This window comes from Scyliorhinus canicula, chromosome 1, assembly GCF_902713615.1.
Source record: "Scyliorhinus canicula chromosome 1, sScyCan1.1, whole genome shotgun sequence".
Lineage (NCBI taxonomy): Eukaryota > Metazoa > Chordata > Chondrichthyes > Carcharhiniformes > Scyliorhinidae > Scyliorhinus > Scyliorhinus canicula.
The window spans coordinates 274757085-274776774 of record NC_052146.1 but is presented as its reverse complement, the minus strand read 5'-3'; the positions used below and the strand labels follow the sequence as shown (position 1 = coordinate 274776774).

Here is a 19690-nt window from a genome sequence, read left to right as displayed (position 1 = left end):
TTCTAGCCACAGTGCAGGACGCGCTGTCGTTCACTTATTTATTGGGATTCCCGTGGTCTTTAAACAAAAGAGCCAAGTCAAATCGCTATTTTTGAGACACTTCATAATTTAATGCTGTGCAAGAATCGACATTGTAGAAACAAAATTTGATTCCTGCCCCAAGTAAAAATGGGAATTGGTTTAGGTTTAAAAATTTGATGACTTTTTAGGATTACCCCATTGGATTAGAGCTGAATTACAAAAAAACAAATCCAGCCACTCACCAAGAAATGGGACCCTATTTGTACTGCAAGTAAAAGATTTAGTCAACGAACTTGGACGTCCCGGATTTCCCCACATATTTTGGATTTTTTTACTCCACAGCATGGGTCTTTATGGTCCCAATCAGATTTCCTGCCTGAAATCAACCGGACTGTCAGATTTTGCTGCCTGATTGTCTATCAGTCAGCAAGCACTCCGGAGGAGGCCACAGTAAGGAACCTACTGTTCCATTGATGAGAGTGTATGGGGAGGGTGTCCGATGACAGAGAAGAAGGCAAACCCCTGCTCCTTCGCGCCCACAAGCAGCTGTGGAAAGGCATTCTTCACAAAGCTTTCCTGGTCTCCCTTTAGCTGCCAGGTTTCCCCAAGGCCTGTGAAACTCAGTCGGTCAGGATTAAACCGTTAATAGAGGTGACATATGAGGCTTCCTGCCTCATTATATTTAAACGAACAGCTCACACCCTCAAAAGCAGTTAGCTGCCTTTCCCCTGCCCCGTGTCTGTTAACCCTTAGAGGTGGGTGGGTTGGAGGCAGGTTGGGTTTGGGATTGATAATTTGAAAACCTTTAAAGGTTAAATTTATCTCTAGTGAACTAGAGCTAACGAGAGCAAAATGACAGTTTACCATATTAAACAAAACCTATGATTAAATACAAAGTGAGATTTAATTGCTGGAAAGAACTAAACTCAGATCCCAAATGAAAATCATGAAACCTTTCAGCGACTTATACAAAACATATGGGGCTGGATTCTCCGCTTTTGGGGCTATGTCCAGAGAACCCATGATGTTTTACATGGGAAAAATGGGCGAAGCCCCAGCGCCAATCCTCTGACTAGGGACGGGCCAGCAGTCGCGCCACGTAAAACTCACGGCCTTCCCGATATAAACGCCTGGAGAATTTCTGGGTCTGTGTCCGCCCACGCGCACGGCGACGGCTTGCAGTGGTCGTGCCGTAAAACATGCCGCCGGTCATGCGCGTACCCGACCCGCCAGACAATGTCCCCCCTCGGCACCCCCAGGCCAGTCCCCACCAGTTCCCCAGCCCTCGCCGAAGCCCCTCGATCAGCAGCACGGCTCCCGCCCGGCTGTTGGCAACGCTGGACACAGTCTGTAGCCGCCATACCGGGTTCCCGGAGGCTGAGACCACACGGCAACCGCACGGTCGGGAACTCGGCCCATCAGGGGCGGAGCATTGGGGGCGGGCCTTCAGGCAACGTCCTGAGGCCGTTCTAACGGTGTGCGCTATGCTACTGGATGTCGGTGTTTTGGAGGGGGAGAGCATCCGAAATTAGGCACCACCCGTAAAAAGGGATTTTCCGCCCAATCGCCAATTATGAAATCGGCGTCAGGGAGCAGAGAATCCCACCTTGGGTCTCCCAACAAGTACAAATAGGTCATAAAAGACTATAAACCACAACATGACCTTAAATACAATTAGACTTCAAATCAATGTCAATTAACAGATAAAGATGTTCCATATGTAGGACGAAGAACTACGCAAAACAGTCAGCCTCCGGGCAATTTTCTTTGGATAACTAAAGGTTCCTGATGTAAAAGAGGAATTAAAGTGAAGATGAAAATTAGGAGAATATAGCCATAAAACCCTTGGTGAAACTGTAGAAATGAAGACGTACTACAGGATGTCTATTTTGGGTAACTGGCTGCTGCGGAAGTTAGAGGATCATCATTTGAAGCAGGCTGAGCTTAGAGAATTTGCCTACACTCTAAAATTAGCTTCATTTTTACCCAATCCAAACTGTTCTTACCAACATTCTGCTCAATATTATATCTTCTGTTGTAGTATTCATGTGCCCCCTGTGCATCTGTTCGAATTCATGACACTCTCTTTCACAATTACTAATAAAGAATAATTTTCAATACGCACCTCGTTTTACACTGACTGCGCTGATTCATGGGTTTAACTTTATTTCCAATCTGTGCATAATCTGCGGCTACATTTGAGCATTTTAGTCAACTGATGTGCCCACCTCATGGTCCTTAACAAAAATAAAATTAACTGCTTACTTCTGAGAGCATTTCATACTGTCCCCTTCTGCCCAACGTTATGCTCAGGAGATCATACAAGGCAGTGGCATTTTGGAAGCTGATGCTACGATCCTCTCTCTGGTCTGGCGCACGGCTTATTACACCATCTCGATTTGCCTGCACAAGTGTGAGAGAAAAAAAAGTTATTTTAAGAAGCTGTAAATGTAGAAATTGTCACTGTTCTGGATTTTTTTTATTTAAGAGGGAGCAAGTTGCAAGTTGAAGGGCCGGGTCATGCACTGCAGGAACGTCAATAAACTTGGGAGTGCGAGGTGATGAAATAGGAACAGTGATTGGATGAAACCAAGCTGCGAATGAAAAAGAAACTGGAGGAGGAAGAGTAAGATTTCTTCAATTTTGAGGTACTGAGTTGGAGGGGGGGGGGGGGGGGGGGGGGGGGGGGGGGGGGGGATCTTTATATTTCAGCCCAGTTACATCTTGTGGCTTTGGCTTGTTTTATGTGAATACCTTGACTATCAACTCCTGAAATTTTCTTACGATATCCAGAAAATATTTGAAATATCAATATTATTTCATTTTAAGCATCTCCAGTATAAAGGTAGCCATTTGTCATTTCAAAATTTAGATGAGCCTGGAGTAGCATTTTGAACCATGTAACACTAGAGTGAGTTATAGGTCTGTCACTGGAAGAACAGTCAAGGAACAAGCGTGTTGCAAACCACTGAAATATATTGGCTCAAGTGCAACTTTTTCCCACAGCATGTTGTACAAAGGCTGAATTTGCTTTGGAGTATGCTTGGGGCTCAATTTAATGGCAGCATCAGTAGCCAGTGCGGCCCCTCCGCAGCCATTTCTGGGAGACCTAGTGGGCTTAAATGTCCATCAGGCAGTTAACTGCCTGCTGTTGGAGCTTCTGTGTCTTTAAAGGTTAAATTCCCACCTCCGAGCTGCCAGACAAATAGTCCCAGCAGTGTCACCCCAGGAACAGTGATGACTGATGGAATTGCAAGAGTCCACAGAAGACAGATGAGTGGGGCATGCTCTTCAGTGCTAGTCAGGCAAAATGAAAGAGCGGGGGGGTCAGCCCTTGCTGTTGGGGGGCAGGGTGGAGGGGAGACGAATGTCGATCAGGAGATCACACCCTCCAAGCCCAATAGGTTTCTACTGGACATAACAGTGGCAGTGGGTTCAAACCTGTAAGTCGCCATTAATTTCACTTCAGGCCCTCAATTGGTCTCCGGGAAGGAAGGCCATTCCTGACCTTACCCCACCCCTGACCTCGCCAGAGGCAGTTAGGAAAACAACAGGCTCTCGACGCAACACCTTCCCACCCAATACACAAAGCCTTCAACCCACCTGGGAGCTGGGGAACAGTAAAATAAATACAAATACTCATAGAAAATCATTATAACAACGAACTGGTGTTAACACAGTTTTATAACATGTAGAAACTACTGCAGAACCTGTAGGATGGACTATGTATTAACTGACTGATGTTATGGGAGTGGCGTTTTTAGAACCCCAAAATATATCATGGAGTTCAACCAACCTCCCCCTTTAATGTACTGGTGCTTTTGAAGCACACAGCTTGCTCTCCAGGTGTGGTATTACAATTATGGACACCTGGGTTTTTAAACACAAAACAATGTTTATTCCATGAATTCAACTTAACCTTTTTAAATAAACATTGGATCATTTACCACTCCTTACTTCAAAGATAACCCCGGAAATAATAGAACACTAAATAATCCCTCACAATGTTCCTTCAAACCTCCAAAAGACTTAACACCTTTAAACAGAAACACGTCAGGTTAAAGACATTACTATTATGAGTTTAAATCACCCAAATGATTCAGAGATAGTCTTTCATGGCAGAGATCACAGCAGATCCAGCTCACTGCAAACACAGATACACCCAAGCTCTTTTTCTTCATGCAGCTCTCAGCAAACCAGCCAGGCACTTTTCAGCTGCTCTCTCAAACTGAAACTAAAAGCAGAAGCGAGCTCAACTCAGCTACCCCCACCCTCTGACATGAGCTGCTCCATTTCTTAAAGGTACATTGCTTAAACATTAATTTCTTAAAGGTACTCTCACATGACACTGATCAAATAGTATATTTTGGCACACTGGGAAAAAACTTCCCAAGGGTTTTCCAGCAGCAATGGTTGGCTGCGTAATAGTAAATGTCATAGTCATTGTCATTTCTCCAGGGGCGGTAAACGGGGCATCATTGATACAATTGCAGATTTATTAAGAGCTAAGGATGAAATTTTCTTTGTGCACACCAAGTAATAAAATTGCAAACCTGTCCTTTAAAATCTATGGACAGAATTTTACAGGTTTGGTGGTGAAGGAGGCCTGTAAAATTCCCGGAAGGCCTGCCTGTGAACCTCCTGACCACCTCAGCCTGTCTGCAATTATACTGGGGACAGGTGAGGCCACGGCTAACCTTCCCTTGCCCCAGTTGAGTGGGCCGTTAATTAGCACTTAAAGTGCTGTCTCCCACCCAGCCTCAAATTGGGGGGGGGGGGTTCTGGGCAAGGGATAGCCTGGTACGTCACCCTGCTTGGGTCTCAGGTGAGAAAAGGGGGCCCACCCACAAGAGCCTCTGTTCCAAACCAGGCATCTTTCAACAAGGTCTTCCTAACCCCCGCCAGCCTCTCCATCAAGACCCCACCCGGTTCTCCCCACTGGCCCATGCCGCACCTTCTACCCTGCCGTGAGACCACCCAGTCCAGAACTCCGAGCTTTGAATCTGGAGAGTGTAGTCACAGTTCTGGCCACTGCTGCTACTGGCTCTGCTGGATCCAAAGATGTGCACGTTAGGTGGATATGCCATGGTGAATTACCCCTTAGTGTCCAAGGATGTGCCAGTTAGGTTACGGGGGTACAGGGATAGGGCTGGGTGGGCTGCATTTTATTATAATAATCTTTATTAGTGTCACAAGTAGGTTTACATGAACACTGCAATGAAGTTAGTGTGAAAAGCCCTCAGTCGCCACAGCTTGGCACCTGTTCGGGTATACAGAGGGAGAATTCAGAATGTCCAATTCACCTAACAGCACGTCTTTCGGGACATGTGGGAGAAAACCGGAGCACTGGGAGGAAACCCATGCACCCACGGGGAGAACGTGCAGACCCCACACCGACAGTGACCCAAGCCAGGTATCGAACCTAGGACCTTGGTGCTGTGAAGCAACTGTGCTAACCACTGTGCTACCGTGCTGCCCCCCCCCCCCCCCCCCCCCCCCCCCCCGTAATATCCCAATACTACCCAATGGGTCCGATATGTATAGCAGTAGGCTGTCCGCATACAACGAGACCTTGGGCGGGATTCTCCCGTACCCGGTGGGGCGGGGGGGTCCCAGGACGGAGTGGCACGAATCACTCCGCCGTCGGGCCGCCCCAAAGGTGCAGAATCCTCCGCACCTTCAGGGGCTAGGCTAGCGCCGGAGTGGTTTGCACACCGCCGGCCGGTGTGGAAGGCTTTTGGCGCCGCGCAGCTGCTGACGTCTTCCCCGCGCATGCACGGAGGGGTGGGGGTCACCTTCACGACGGCCATCGTGGAGGCTTACACGGCCGGCGCGTAGGAAAAGAGTGCCCCCACGGCACAGGCCCGCCCGCGGATCGGTGGGCCCCGAGGCTTTATTACACTGTAATCGAGGCTTTATTACACAGAGATGTGTGGCCTCCTACAGCAGCTGATGAAATGGCTGCTGTACGGGGTGTTAAGTAATGGGTTAAGAGACATTGCAATTAGTTGTCTCATTTATGTTAAGTGTTCAATGATTGACACTGATAGGTAAACGGGCTTCAGGTGGCCTCTGGATCAGGTGATGTGTAGAGTCTTGTGCAGAGTCTGTTGGGAGAATTAAAGGTGTGTTGGTGAAAAGGGAACAGGACTTTTGTCTCTTCATACCACAGCTTGGAGTACGTTTAACAATGGTAGCAGAGGGTGGTTGCTGTACAAGTGTGAAGGTTTGAAAGATACAATTTTCCCAGATCAAATTAAGGAGTGAAAAAGAAAAAAGGGAATATATGGCTGAACCCAGGATGAAGATGACTGGATATGACTATCCTCCCTTATTTTCTGAAAGGGAATCGCATGACCAATGGAGAAGTGCAGTCGTTATGTGGACTAAGGTGACTGCTTTAGGAAAGAGAAAACAAGGTATGGTATTGGCTCTTTCTTTACCATATGGCAGTAAAATCCGAAACAAAGTGCTTTCTGAGCTGGAATTGGAAGAGTTAGACTCAGAAGAAGGTCTGGCGACTTTATTACTTTATATGGATAAGATTTATAAGAAAGATGACTTGTTAAGTGCGTATGAAGCATGGTCGGATTTGGATATGTTCCAGAAAATGGAGGATTTATCCATGGAAGACTATATAATGGAATTTGGCAGACTATATAAAAGGCTGCAGAAACACAGGCTGGAATTTCCACAGTCTGTGTTGGCCTTTAAATTACTTGACTGTGCTAGAGTGAGCAACATGGATAGGCTCCTGGTTTTGACAGGAGTTCAGTTTACAGATAACAATACCTTATTCGAACAGTTGACAACAGCTTTAAAAAAAATTCTGGGGAAACATTCGATTCCAATGGCTCTGATGTCCCAAATAGGTCAGCCTGCTATAAGGCAGAATATGGAAGATACACTACTAAAAGTATGGCAAAATCGTATGGCTACGAACAGGCCTCAAGACTATGAAAGGAGACCGAGACAAGGAAATTATGAAGACAGAAACCCAGTTAGAACCTACAATAGGAGGATGAACCCCAGAAATGCCCGGGGTATGATAAATCGATGTTTTCAATGTGACTCTCAATACCATTATGCTTTCAACTGTCCAACTCGTTATGATAGAGTATTTGAAGTGACACATGACATGAAAGAGTCAGAAGAGGAGAAAGATAGTGACCAGAAAGAAGACATTGTCCTATTAACAAGCTGTTTTACGCCGGTAATAAGGGTGTTGGTTGCAGAATCCTTCAACTGTGCTGTATTGGACAGTGGCTGCACATCTACTGTGTGTGGGATTGACTGGTTAAAAAGTTATCTGGACTCCTTGGATGCTGAAAATCGTAACAAGGTTAAGGAATTTAAAAGTTCCACAAGTTTCAGGTTTGGGGATGATAATACTCTGAAGTCGCTGAAAAGAGTGGTGATCCCTTGCAATATTGCTGGAGTGAATCATTTCATTAGCACGGATGTTGTATCAAGTGAGATACCTTTGCTTCTGAGCAGACCGTCGATGAAGAAAGCACACATGAAGCTGGATATGGAACAGGATAAGGCAACAGTTTTTGGAAAGACGGTGGACTTACAATTTACACAGTCGGGACACTATTGTATTCCATTATTGACAAATGATATTTCAAGTAGAGTGGTTAAGGATGTGTTAATGGCAGTTGATAATGCGACTTTAGCTGATAAAAAGCTTGTTGTAGTAAAACTGCCAAAGGTTGGTACAAAAGTGACATACTTGCCTGAAGGGTCTAGTCAATGGAAGGATGCAACTGTTATTAGTAGAGCAGGGAAGGCCACTGGAAAGTATAAACATTGGTTGAATGTACAGCATTCAGGGGAGGAAGTTAAGACAATGGATTAGGAAAACGAAGTTCAAAAATGGAGGGCACAGAAACGCAGTGCCAGTTCAGATAGTACATCAGATAGTGAACAGGTTCGCAGGAAAAGGTCGAGAACTATTGAAAGGACATCCCGCTACAGAAGAGAAAGATCAAGCAGTAGCAGTACAGAACGAGATACCAGGCAGGAGAGGGGACGTAGTTTATCAAGATCTCGGAACAGGAGTAAGACTACAAATACTAATAGTAGTAGAAGCCCACATGCACGTGAGATTTTGGTGGCTTCAAATAAATTAGATGAAAAAGTTATCAGAGATGCTAAACAGCAAGAATTGCATAGTTGGAGTGAATTTGGGGTATACACGGAAGTACCGGATAGGGGACAAAAACCTCTATCCCACAGATGGATTTATACAGAAAAGGTTCTTCCAGATGGAACTTGTAAGGCAAAGGCCAGGCTTGTGGCAAGGGGATTTGAAGAAAACTTAGAAGATCAGGACTTAAGGGTAGATTCACCTACAGCAGGAAAGGTTATTTTAAAGATCTTCTTGGCTCTATTAGCCACAAAGGCATGGGAATCCAAATCTATAGATATAAAAGCTGCCTTTTTGCAGGGGCATTAGCTCCAAAGAGACATTTTTCTCCGTCCTTCTAAAGAAGCAGCTAACACAGAAGGGGTACTCTGGAAGTTGAACAAATGTGTATATGGATTAAATGATGCATCTAGAGTGTGGTACTTTTCGGTAAGGTCAGTCTTGTTAAAGTTAGGCTGTTGCCAGTTGAAAGCAGATCCTGCAATGTTTTACTGACACTATAAAGAAAATCTTGATGACATCTTTATGATGCATGTCAATGATTTTTTGTGGGGTGGGATGAGTGATTTTGAAGCTATTGTAATCTCTTGTTTGAGAAAAGAATTCAGGGTTGGAAGTCAGGCTTCCGGTGCATTTAAATATATTGGACTGGAAATCGGACAGACTAAGTTAGGGGTAACTTTACGTCAGCAATCATATTTGGAATGCATCAGCCCAATAGCAATTAGTCGTGGCCGGGTTTCACAAAAAGACGCAATGGTTTTGAAGATAGAAAAAGAGCAACTACGAAGTTTAATTGGGCAACTGAACTGGTTAGGTGGACAGACTAGACCGGATGTGAGTTTTGGTGTCTTAGAGTTGAGTACAAAAATGAATGATCCCAAAGTGGAAGACATAATAAGAGCAAATAAAGTGTTGGCCAAACTAAAAATGCAGGAGTGTGTTTTGAAGTTCCTGGTTTTAAGTGATCTTAGGCATTTGAAACTCATAGTTTATGGTGATGCGTCCTATGCAAATTTATGTGATGGAATTTCAAGCGCAGGAGGTTTTATAATTTTTCCTTTTGGGGAACAATGGTAAATGTTGCCCTCTTGTGTGGGAAACAAAGAAAATAAGGAGCGTGGTCAAAAGCATTTTGGCTGCTGAGACGTTAAGCTTAGTGGAAGCGGTGGATATGGCCTTTTATATAAGTCAGATATTGACAGAAATTTTGGGATTAGGGGATTTGGGTAATATACCTATTGACTGTCACATTGACAATAAATCCCTGTGGGAAAATGTGCACGCTACAAAAAAAAAGTGTCAATGAAAAGAGGTTACGGATAGACATCGCAGGTTTGAAGCAGATGTTGGACAGAGGGGAAATAACAAAAATTTAATGGGCTGACAGTAGCTATCAACTATCAGACTGATTTACGAAAAGAGGGGCTAGTTCACAGAAACTTTTGGATATTGTGAATGAAGGGCGCCTGTTTCTGTAAATGTTGTTTTTCTTCTACTTAAAAAAAAAAGAAGGGGGGGAATCACGTGTGTATTTTAGTTTCTTGAAATTTTGTTTTCACCTAATTTTTTTTTTCTCCAAGGAAGGGGAGACTATTAAGTAATGGGTTAAGAGACATTGCAATTAGTTGTCTAATTTATGTTAAGTGTTCAATGATTGTCTCATTTATGTTAAGTGTTCAATGATTGACACTGATATGTAAAGGGGCTTCAAGTGGCCTCTGGATCAGGGGATGTGTAGAGTCTTGTGCAGAGTCTGTTGGGAGAATTAAAGGTGTGTTGGTGAAAAGGGAACAGGACTTTTGTCTCTTCATACCACAGCTTGGAGTACGTTTAACACGGGGAACACACATATTTATACTCCGCCTACTGGGCGGAGCCAGCAGGCAGGGATCTACCCCCGTACCTGTAGTACAGGGGCCTTACCGTAAAGCACCTATAACAACATCCTCTATATACAATATATACATCAGTGGTGACTGCCACATTAGCGGAGGGCAAAGGAGCTGCCCTGCCTGCTGAGTGGTGAACAGAGTGGAGCAGAGGCTGCAATCCCCGGGCCGGGCGATCCAGAAAATGGAGGAGGCGGTGGGGGAGCACGAGGAGCAGTTGGCCTCATTGGTGGCTGAGGTGGGGGTGATGCGGGAGACCCAAAATAAGCTGATGGAGAAGATGTAGGATCTGGAGAATCACTCCTGGAGACAAGACTTGAGGATCGTGTGGATGTCCAAAGGCATGGAAGGTTCAGAGACCGACATGTACATGGCCAAATGCTGGAGAAGCTGATAGGTGAGGCGGCCTTTGACCGGCCCCTGGAGGTCTACCGATACACAGGGCTCTGATGAGAAGGCCACAAGGAGAGGTGAGCCGCCGAGGGCGATGGTGGTGTGGTTGCAGCACCACCAATGAGGCCAACTGCTCCTCGTGCTCCCTCACCGCCTCCTCCACTTTTTGGATCACCCAGCCCGGGGATTGCAGCCTCTGCTCCACTCTGTTCACCACTCAGCGGGCAGGGCAGCTCCCTTGCCCTCTTGCAATGTGGTAGTCACCACTGATGTATATATTGTATACAGAGGATGTTGTTATCGTATGGTAAGGCCCCTGTACTACAAGTACATTTATGGTAAGGCCCCTGTACTACAAGTACATTTATGGTAAGGCCCCTGTACTACAAGTACGGGGTTAGATCCCTGCCTGCTGGCTCCGCCCAGTTGGCGGGGTATAAATATGTGTGCTCCCCGTACAGCAGCCATTTCATCAGCTGCTGTAGGAGGCCTTACATCTCCGTGCAATAAAGCCTTGATTACATCCTACTCTCATCTCGTCGTAATTGATAGTGCATCAAATTATAAGTGAAAGATTTCTGGCGCGCCCTTCTCGCCCTAGTTAGAGACTGTGACAGTGAGGCCGTTTCAGCCACGGAACACTCAAATTTGCTGATGAGGGATGCATTTGTTACGGGCATATTGTCTGACTACATCCGCCAGTGCCTCCTACAAGGGGCCACGCTCGACCTCGCGGCAACCAAAAAGCTAGTGCTCTCACTTACAGTCGCATCACGCAACATTCAGGCCTATGCCCCCGACCCGCGCAGCCCACCCCTCCTGTGCATCGTGGACTCCGCAGACGACCACCCCATCGTGGACCACATCAGTGACCGCCCTTAGCCAACCAATCCTGGGGGGCCCAAATGCGACTTCTGTGGGCAGTCAAAACACCCCCAACAGCGCTGCCCGGCGTGGAGCGCCCTCTGCAAGGCCTGTGGTAAGAAGGGACATTTTGCTGCAATGTGCCAGGCCCGCTCAATCGCCGCTGTTGTCCTGGCACCTCCCACATGCGACCACTGGGCACCGCCATCTTCCCCTTCTCGGACCACGTGCGGCCAGTAGACACAGCCAGCTTGTTCGACATAAACACGTGCGGCCCGAGGACGCCGCCATCTTGTTCCTCCCAAAACAAACGGGCGCCGCCATCTTGCCTTCCTCACGACACATGCAGCCCCAGGGCGCCGCCACCTTACCTCCCCCATGACACGTGCGGCTCGTGGGTGCCGCCATCTTGCCTGACTCGGGACCCCTGCCCGTCGGGAACCTCATCAGGCCGCTCATCATCTGCAACCACCGACGACTAGCCGCGTCTCACCCCGGTCTCGACCACACAAACTCGCGACTGCTTCAACTAAAGTGAAGTTCAACGGACACGTGATCGCCTGCCTGCTGGACTCTGCAGCACTGAAAGCTTCATTCACCCCTATACGGTAAGGCGCTGCTCCCTCGCGGTACACCCTGCCAATCAGATTATCTCTCTGGCCTCCGGGTCCGACTCCATGGCGATCCGGGGGTACTGCATCGCCACTCTCACTGTCCAGAGCGTGGAGTTCAGCGGCTTCCGCCTCTACGTCCTCCCCAACCTCTGTGCTGCCTTGCTACTCGGCCTGGACTTCCAGTGCAACCTCCAGAGCCTAATCCTGAAATTCGGCGAGCCCCTACCACCCCTTACTGTGTGCGGCCTTGCATCCCTCAAGATCGATCCACCTTCCCTTTTTGCAAACCGAACCCCGGATTGCAAACCCGTTGCCACCAGGAGCAGACAGTGCAGCACCCAGGATAGGACCTTAATCAGGTCTGACAAGGAGAAGTGCGTGATCAGCACGAACCGCTTAGCCATCCTCGGCTATGTGGTCCAGAACGGAGGTCTGGGGCCCGATCCCGATCGCAAGCGCCCCCTCGTGGAACTCCCCCTCCCCCACTGCCCCTAGGCCCTCAAACGATGCCTGGGGTTCATTTCGTATTACGTCCAGTGGGTTCCAAACTATGCGGACAAGGCCCGCCCACTCATCCAATCCACCGTTTTCCCACTGATGGCCGAGGCTCACCAGGCCTTCAACCGGATCAAGGCCAACATTGCCAAGGCCGCGATGCACGTGGTCAACGAGACGTTACCATTCTAAATGGAAAGTGATGCATCAGACGTCGCTCTGGCCGCCACCCTCAACCAGGCAGGCAGTCCCGCACCCTCCATGCCTCCGAAATTCGGCACTCCTCCGTCAAAAAGGAGGCCCAAGCCATCGTTGAAGCTGTGCGGCATTGGAGGCATTACCTGGCCGGCAGGAGATTCATTCTCCTCACTGACCAACGGTCGGTTGCCTTCATATTTAACAACACACAGCGGGGCAAGATCAAAAATGATAAAATTTTGAGGTGGAGGATCGAACTCTCCATCTACAATTACGAGATTTTGTATCACCCCGGGAAGCTCAACGAGCCCCCCGATGGCCTATCCCGAGGTGCATGTGCCAACGCACAAGTGGATCGACTCCGCACCCTGCACGACAACCTCTGTCACCCAGGAGTCACCTGTTTTTACCATTTCATCAAGGCCCACAACCTGCCCTACTCCATCGAGGAAGTCAGGGCGATCACCAGAGACTGCCAGGTCTGCGCGGAGTGTAAACCGTACTTCTACTGGCCTTGACCGTGCGCGCCTGGTGAAGGCCTCCCGCCCCTTTGAACGCCTCAGTGTGGACTTCAAAGGGCCCCTCCCCTCCACCGACCGTAACACGTACTTTCTCAGTGTGGTCGATGAAAACTCTCGATTCCCCTTTGCCGTCCCATGACCCGACATGACGTCTGCCACCGTCATCAAAGCCCTCAGCACCATCTTCGCTCTGTTCAGTTTCCCCGCCTACCTCCACAGCGACTGGGGATCCTCATTCATGAGCGATGAGCTGGGCCAGTACCTGCTCAACAGATGCACTGCCTCGAGCAGGACAACCAGCTACAACCCTAGGGGAAACGGGCAGATAGAGAGGGAGAACGGGACGGTCTGGAGGGCCTTTCAACTGGCCCATGGTCCAGAAATCTCCCGGCCTTCCGCTAGCAGGAGGTCCTCCCCAATGCACTCCACTCCATTTGATCGCTCCTGTGCACTGCGACTAACGAAACCCCCCATGAACGTCTCTTTGCCTTCCCCAGGAAGTCCACCTCCGGGGTATCGCTTCCAATGTGGCTGGCAGCTCCAGGACCCATTCTCCTCCGTAGACACGTTTGACTCCATAAGGCGGACCCGTTGGTTGAAAGGGTATAGCTACTTTACGCCAACCCGCAGTACGCTTACGTAGTGTACCCCAACGGCCGCCAAGATACAGTCTCCCTCAGGGACCTAGTGCCAGCTGGTTCCCCACACACACCCCCTCCGACCTAGCGCACCCTCCCTTCCCCCGGCACACCCCACCGCAGCCCCCGCTCCGGGACACTCCGCCCTCCCCTTGCCCACACCCGGGGATGAAGAGAATTTCGACACGCTCCCGGAGTCTCCGAAGACCAAGCCGCCGCCGGAGTCGCCACCAGCACTACGGCGCTCTCTACGACAGATTAAGTCACCGGACCGCCTGAATTTATCATTTTAACTGTACTTTAAAACACAATTTCCTGTATATAGTTCTCCACCATCCCTGCCGGACTCATTTTAAACAGGGGGTGAATGTGGTAGTCACCACTGATGTATACATTGTATATAGAGGATGTTATAGGTGCTTTATGGTCAGGCCCCCGTACTACAGGTACGGGGTAAATACCTGCCTGCTGGCCCCGCCCAGTAGGTGGAGTATAAATGTGTGTGCTCCCCATACCGCAGCCATTTCGTCAGCTACTGTAGGAGGCCACACATCTCAGTGTAATAAAGCCTAGATTACATCCTACCCTCGTCTTTGTGTAACTGATAGTGCATCAGCCATCTTATCCTGTGGCGCACCACAAAGACTCTCCTGTTCCAGCAACTCTTTTCTTCTTTCCCCACTCCTAGTCCGTGGATCCATCCACCAGCCAACCCAGAAGAGTAGAACTTTCCACAGGCACTCCTGTACATCTTGCCATCAAGGTGGGAAAAAGACCAAAAAATGCCGCCTTGAGTGGGAGCTCCAAAATGAGCGACGGCTCACTCCATGGCCGCCACCGCAAGTCCGTTTGTGCTTGTTATGACCGCAAAAAGATTTATTGTCTGCCCCTCCCAGGCACGGCTTTTAGGATTGTTGACCTTTAATGTTCTTTCACTGGAAGTCAAAGAAAATGGGAGGAATTGAAAACAGGAGTTCAACATTTACAACACATCAACACATTTCCAACATGTGCTATTGTTCTAATACTGCTGACAGTGGCAACTGGACTTTCTGACCAACAGACCACAGTCAGTAAGAATGAATACCAACACCTCCTCCACAATAGTCCTCAATACCGGTGCCCCGCAAGGCTGCGTACTTAGCCCCCTACTCTACTCCCTGTACACACACGACTGCGTGGCAAAACCTGGTTCCAACTCCATCTACAAGTTTGCTGACGATACGACCATAGTGGGCCGGATCTTGAATAACGACGAGTCCGATACAGGAGGGAGATAGAGAACCTAGTGGAGTGGTGCAGCGACAACAATCTCTCCCTCAATGCCAGCAAAACTAAAGAGCTGGTCATCGACTTCAGGAAGCAAAGTACTGTACACACTCCTGTCAGCATCAACGGAGCCGAGGTGGAGATGGTTAGCAGTTTCAAATTCCTAGGGGTGCACATCACCAAAAATCTATCCTGGTCCACTCACATCAACGCTATCACCAAGAAAGCACAACAGCGCCTATACTTCCTCAGGAAACTAAGGAAATTCGGCATGTCCACATCAACCCTTACCAACTTTTACAGATGCACTATAGAAAGCATCCTCTCGGGCTGCATCACAGCCTGGTATGGCAACTGCTCGGCCCAGGACCGCAAGGAACTTCAGAGAGTCGTGAATACCGCCCAGTCCATCACACAAACCTGCCTCCCATCCATTGATTCCATCTACACCTCCCGCTGCCAGGGGAAAGCGGGCAGCATAATCAAGGATCCCTCCCACCCGGCTTACTCACTTTTCCAACTTCTTCCATCGGGCAGGAGATTCAGAAGTCTGAGAACACGCACGAACAGACTCAAAAACAGCTTCTTCCCCACTGTCACCAGACTCCTAAATGACCCTCTTATTGACTGACCTCATTAACACTACACCCTGTATGCTTCATCTGATGCCAATGCTTATGTAGTTACATTGTATATCTTGTGTAGCTTTATTATGTATTCTCATGTATTTTCTTGAATTTTGTTTAATTCCCTTTTCTTCCATGTACTGAATGATCTGTTGAGCTGCTTGCAGAAAAATACTTTTCACTGTACCTCGGTACACGTGACAATAAACAAATCCAATCCAATCCAATCCAGTGGCAAATCTCCACTAGGTCTCAGCTGGAACTTTGTCTCCAATTCTTTCAAAATAATCTTAATGTCTTGGAAAGGGTAGAGAGGATATTTACCTGAATGACACTGGGTGCGAGAGATTCACTAATGTGAAGAGACTAGAGAAGCAGAGATTATTCTGAATTAAAATTATGAAGCATTTTGTCAAAATAAATAAGAGAAATGTATGCAGCAGCAGGCAGGTTGCTAACCAGGAGGCACAATGATTAAACAGAAAAACTAGTCAGAAGATCTGCAATTTATTGCCTATAAGCATGAATTCAGTAACAACTTTCAAAGAGGAATTGGATATATACTTGAAAAGGAAAAGTTTGTTGGACATTCGGACTAACCTTGACTATGCGATTGGATGAACAGTCTCCAGCTGTTCTGTATGAATGTATGGAAGTCATTGCACAATAAAAACAGAGTAACTCCAGACATGAGCAGGAACATCATACTCTAGAAATACTTTATCACTGGAAACAGTTTCACAATATTTTTTTTAAAAATCTTTTTATTGTCATTTCTCATATTTACAAACAATTGTACATATACATATCACATTTTTCTTTCTTACCCGCGTTAATCTGTGTTTTTCTTTTATTTTCAAGGAACGGGGGCCCCCCTCTCCTCTTCTCTTCTTTTGTGGTTTCCCCACCTTCCTTCCGTCTCGGAGAAGGCTGTCCAGAACCCAGCAAGTTTGGGACAAGCCCGAACATGTGGGTGTGGTTGGCCGGGCCCCTCTGGCACTGTTCACATTTATTCTCTACCGTCGGGAAGAACCTGTTCATTCGAGTTCTGATCAGGTGCGCTCTGTGCGCCACTTTGTGCTGCATTAGGCTTAGCCTTGCGCAGGAGGAGGTGGAGTTCGCCCTGCTCAGTGCTTCGCTCCACAGTCCCCACCCTACCTCTGTCTCCAGATCGTCCTCCCATTTTTGTCTGGTCCCGTCCAGTGGCGTTCGAGCTCGGTCCTTATGGCTCCTGGCGTGTTTGCAGAGTAGGACAGGCCCCGGTGTCTTCAGCCAGGACGGAAGCGAGGCCCCGGAAGTGGATTTCCTGTGGAAAACAAACAGGTGGTCATGAGGGGTCTCATTTGTGGCCGTGCAAAGGAGGGACCTAATAGAGTGGAGTGCGTCGGGGAGGACCTCCTGCCAGTGGGAAACTGGGAGATTCCTAGACTGTAGACTGAGGTATATCTACATCGTAATTATAGGTGGAGAGTTCGATCCTCCACCTCAAGATCTTATCTGTCTTGATTTTGACCCGCTGCGTATTATCGAACATGAAAGCTACCGATCGCTGGTCGGTGACGAGGGTAAACCTCCTACCACCGAGGTACTGCCTCCAGTGCCGCACAGCTTCCACGATGGCTTGGGCTTCTTTTTTGACCGAGGAGCGTTGAATTTCAGAGGCGGTGTGGGTGCATGAAAAAAATGCTACTGGCCTGCCTGCCTGATTGAGGGTAGGGGCGAGGGCGACCTCTGATGCGTCACTCTCCACCTGGAAGGGGACGGATTCATCCACCGCGCGCATTGTGGCCTTGGCGATGTCCGCCTTGATGCAGCTGAAGGCCTGGCTGGCCTCGGCTGCCAGTAGGAAGGTGGTGGCCTTGATTAGTGGGCGGGCTTTGTCCGCATAGTTGGGGACCCACTGGGCATAATGGGAAAAGAACCCGAGGCACCTTTTCAGGGACCTGTGGCAGTGGGGAATGGGGAATTGCAGGAGGGGGCTCATACGGTCGGGGTAGGGTCCTAGAACCCCATTTTCCATGACGTAGCCGAGGATGGCTAGTCTGGTTGTGCGTAAAATGCATTTCTCTTTGTTGTAAGTGAGGTTAAGGGTTTGGACAGTTTAGAGAAATCTCTGGAGGTTGGCATCGTGGTCCTGCTGATCATGGCCGCAGATGGTGACGTTGTCCAAGTACGGAAATGTGGCCCGCAGCCCGTACTGGTCCACCATTTGGTCCATGGTTCTTTGAAAGACCGAAACCCCGTTTGTGACACGAAGGGGATCCAGAGGAAGTGGAAGAGGCAGCCGTCCGCCTCAAAGGCCGTGTAGTGGCGGTCCTCCGGGCAGATTGGGAGCTGGTGGTACACAGATTTCAGATCCACCGTGGAGAACACCTGGTAGTGTGCAATCTGGTTAACGATGTCTGCAATCCAGGGAAGAGGGTACGCATCGAGGTGCGTGTACCGGTTCATGGTTTGGCTGTAATCTACAACCATCCGGTTCTTTTCCCGGTCCTGACAACCACCACCTGAGCTCTCCAGGGGCTATTGCTGACCTCGATGATCCCCTCCTACAAGAGTCGCTGGACCTCGGACCTGATAAAAGTCCTGTCCTGAATGCTATATCGCCGGTGGTGACTGGCTTACAGTCAGCGGTGAGATTTGCGAAAAGCAGGGGAGGGTCGACTTTTAGTGTCACGAGGCAACATACGGTGAGTGGGGAGTAGGGGCCTGCCGAATTTCAGAGTTAGGCTCTTGACGTTACACTGGAAATCCAATCCCAACAGGAGAGGAGCGCAGAGATCGGGGAGTACATATCGCTTAAAATCGGTGTAATCGGCACCCTGTATTGCTAGGGTTGAGGTAGTGCACTCCTGGATCCACACCAAGTGCGACCCAGACGTGAGGGAGGTGGTTTGGTGCGCCGGGAAGATTGGGAGCGACCAGCGTCTTACCATATCTGGATGAATAAAGCTCTCCGTGCTCCCGGAGTCGAACAGGCAAGGCGTTTCGTGTCCATTTACCCGGATGGTCATCATGGAGATTTTTTCCTGCAGTCGCTGCAGTTCACGTTCTGGGCCGGGCAGCGCTGCCTGGGGTGCTGAAGCTGGCCACAGACATAACAGGTAGCCCCCCGTGTTGGGCAGGCAGCCGCGCGGCACAGGCCTGGGGGTCCACGAGGGGGTCCGTGATCAGACGGGAATGCGTTGAGGCTTTGGAACGCTACTTCTAAGGAGGAGGCTAGTTTTACCGTCTCTTCCAGGTCTAGGGCACCTTTCTCGAGTAGGCGCTGTCTCACGTAGTTGGACCTGACTCCACCACGTAGGCGTCCCGGACTGCGAGGTCCATATGTTGCGTGGAGGTAACGGCCTGGTAGTTGCAACTTTGCGCAAAGACTTTGAGGTCGCGTAGGTACTCCTCCAGCAATTCCCCGGGGCGTTGGCGGTGAGTAGTGAGGAGATGCCACGCGTACACCTCATTCACGGGTCTTGCGTATAGGCGCTTCAGCATCACTAGGGCGTCTGCGTAGGTGGAAGCTTCCTCGAGTTGTACAGAGATTTGATGACTCACCCGGGCGTAGAGGAGGCTCAGCTTCTATCATTGGAGACGGAAGGTGAGAAGGAGGCAGCGAGCTAGGCCTCGAAACAGCAGAGCCAGTGCGAAAAAAATCCCTTTGGCCTCCCCGGCCTATGGGTCGAGTTCCAGTCGGTCAGATTTGAGGGCAGATTCATACAGTGGTGTTGTAGTCGATTAAATTGATGCAACCATCAATTCATGCGAAACAGAATGTAGATGTAAACTGTGGCTTTAATCGACTAGAACAGTGCCTGCCTGCGACTGCTCTGCTACTGAGAGCCGCCTACAGGATTGCTGCTCTTCATACCTCCCCTCAAGGGGAGGAGCCGGGGCGGAGTCGACAAAGGCACCAATATGATACATCACAGGTAATGCCTTACAATGGTCCATAGGTGGAGCCCTCATGAGCAACAGCATGGTACAGTTACAGAGGTGATCGTCAGCCTGGACGC

The 19690-nt window shown here is 48.9% G+C and overlaps 1 protein-coding gene across 1 annotated transcript in view; it reads right to left on the bottom strand.

The window, feature by feature from the left end:
• The window catches only part of LOC119974606 (tetratricopeptide repeat protein 7A-like), a 451074-nt gene that overhangs the window by 341998 nt on the left and 89386 nt on the right, over positions 1-19690 (bottom strand). The window contains exon 9 of the mRNA XM_038813643.1: positions 2287-2424. Coding sequence (XP_038669571.1) covers positions 2287-2424 — 138 coding nt within the window. The remainder of the gene's footprint in view (positions 1-2286; positions 2425-19690) is intronic.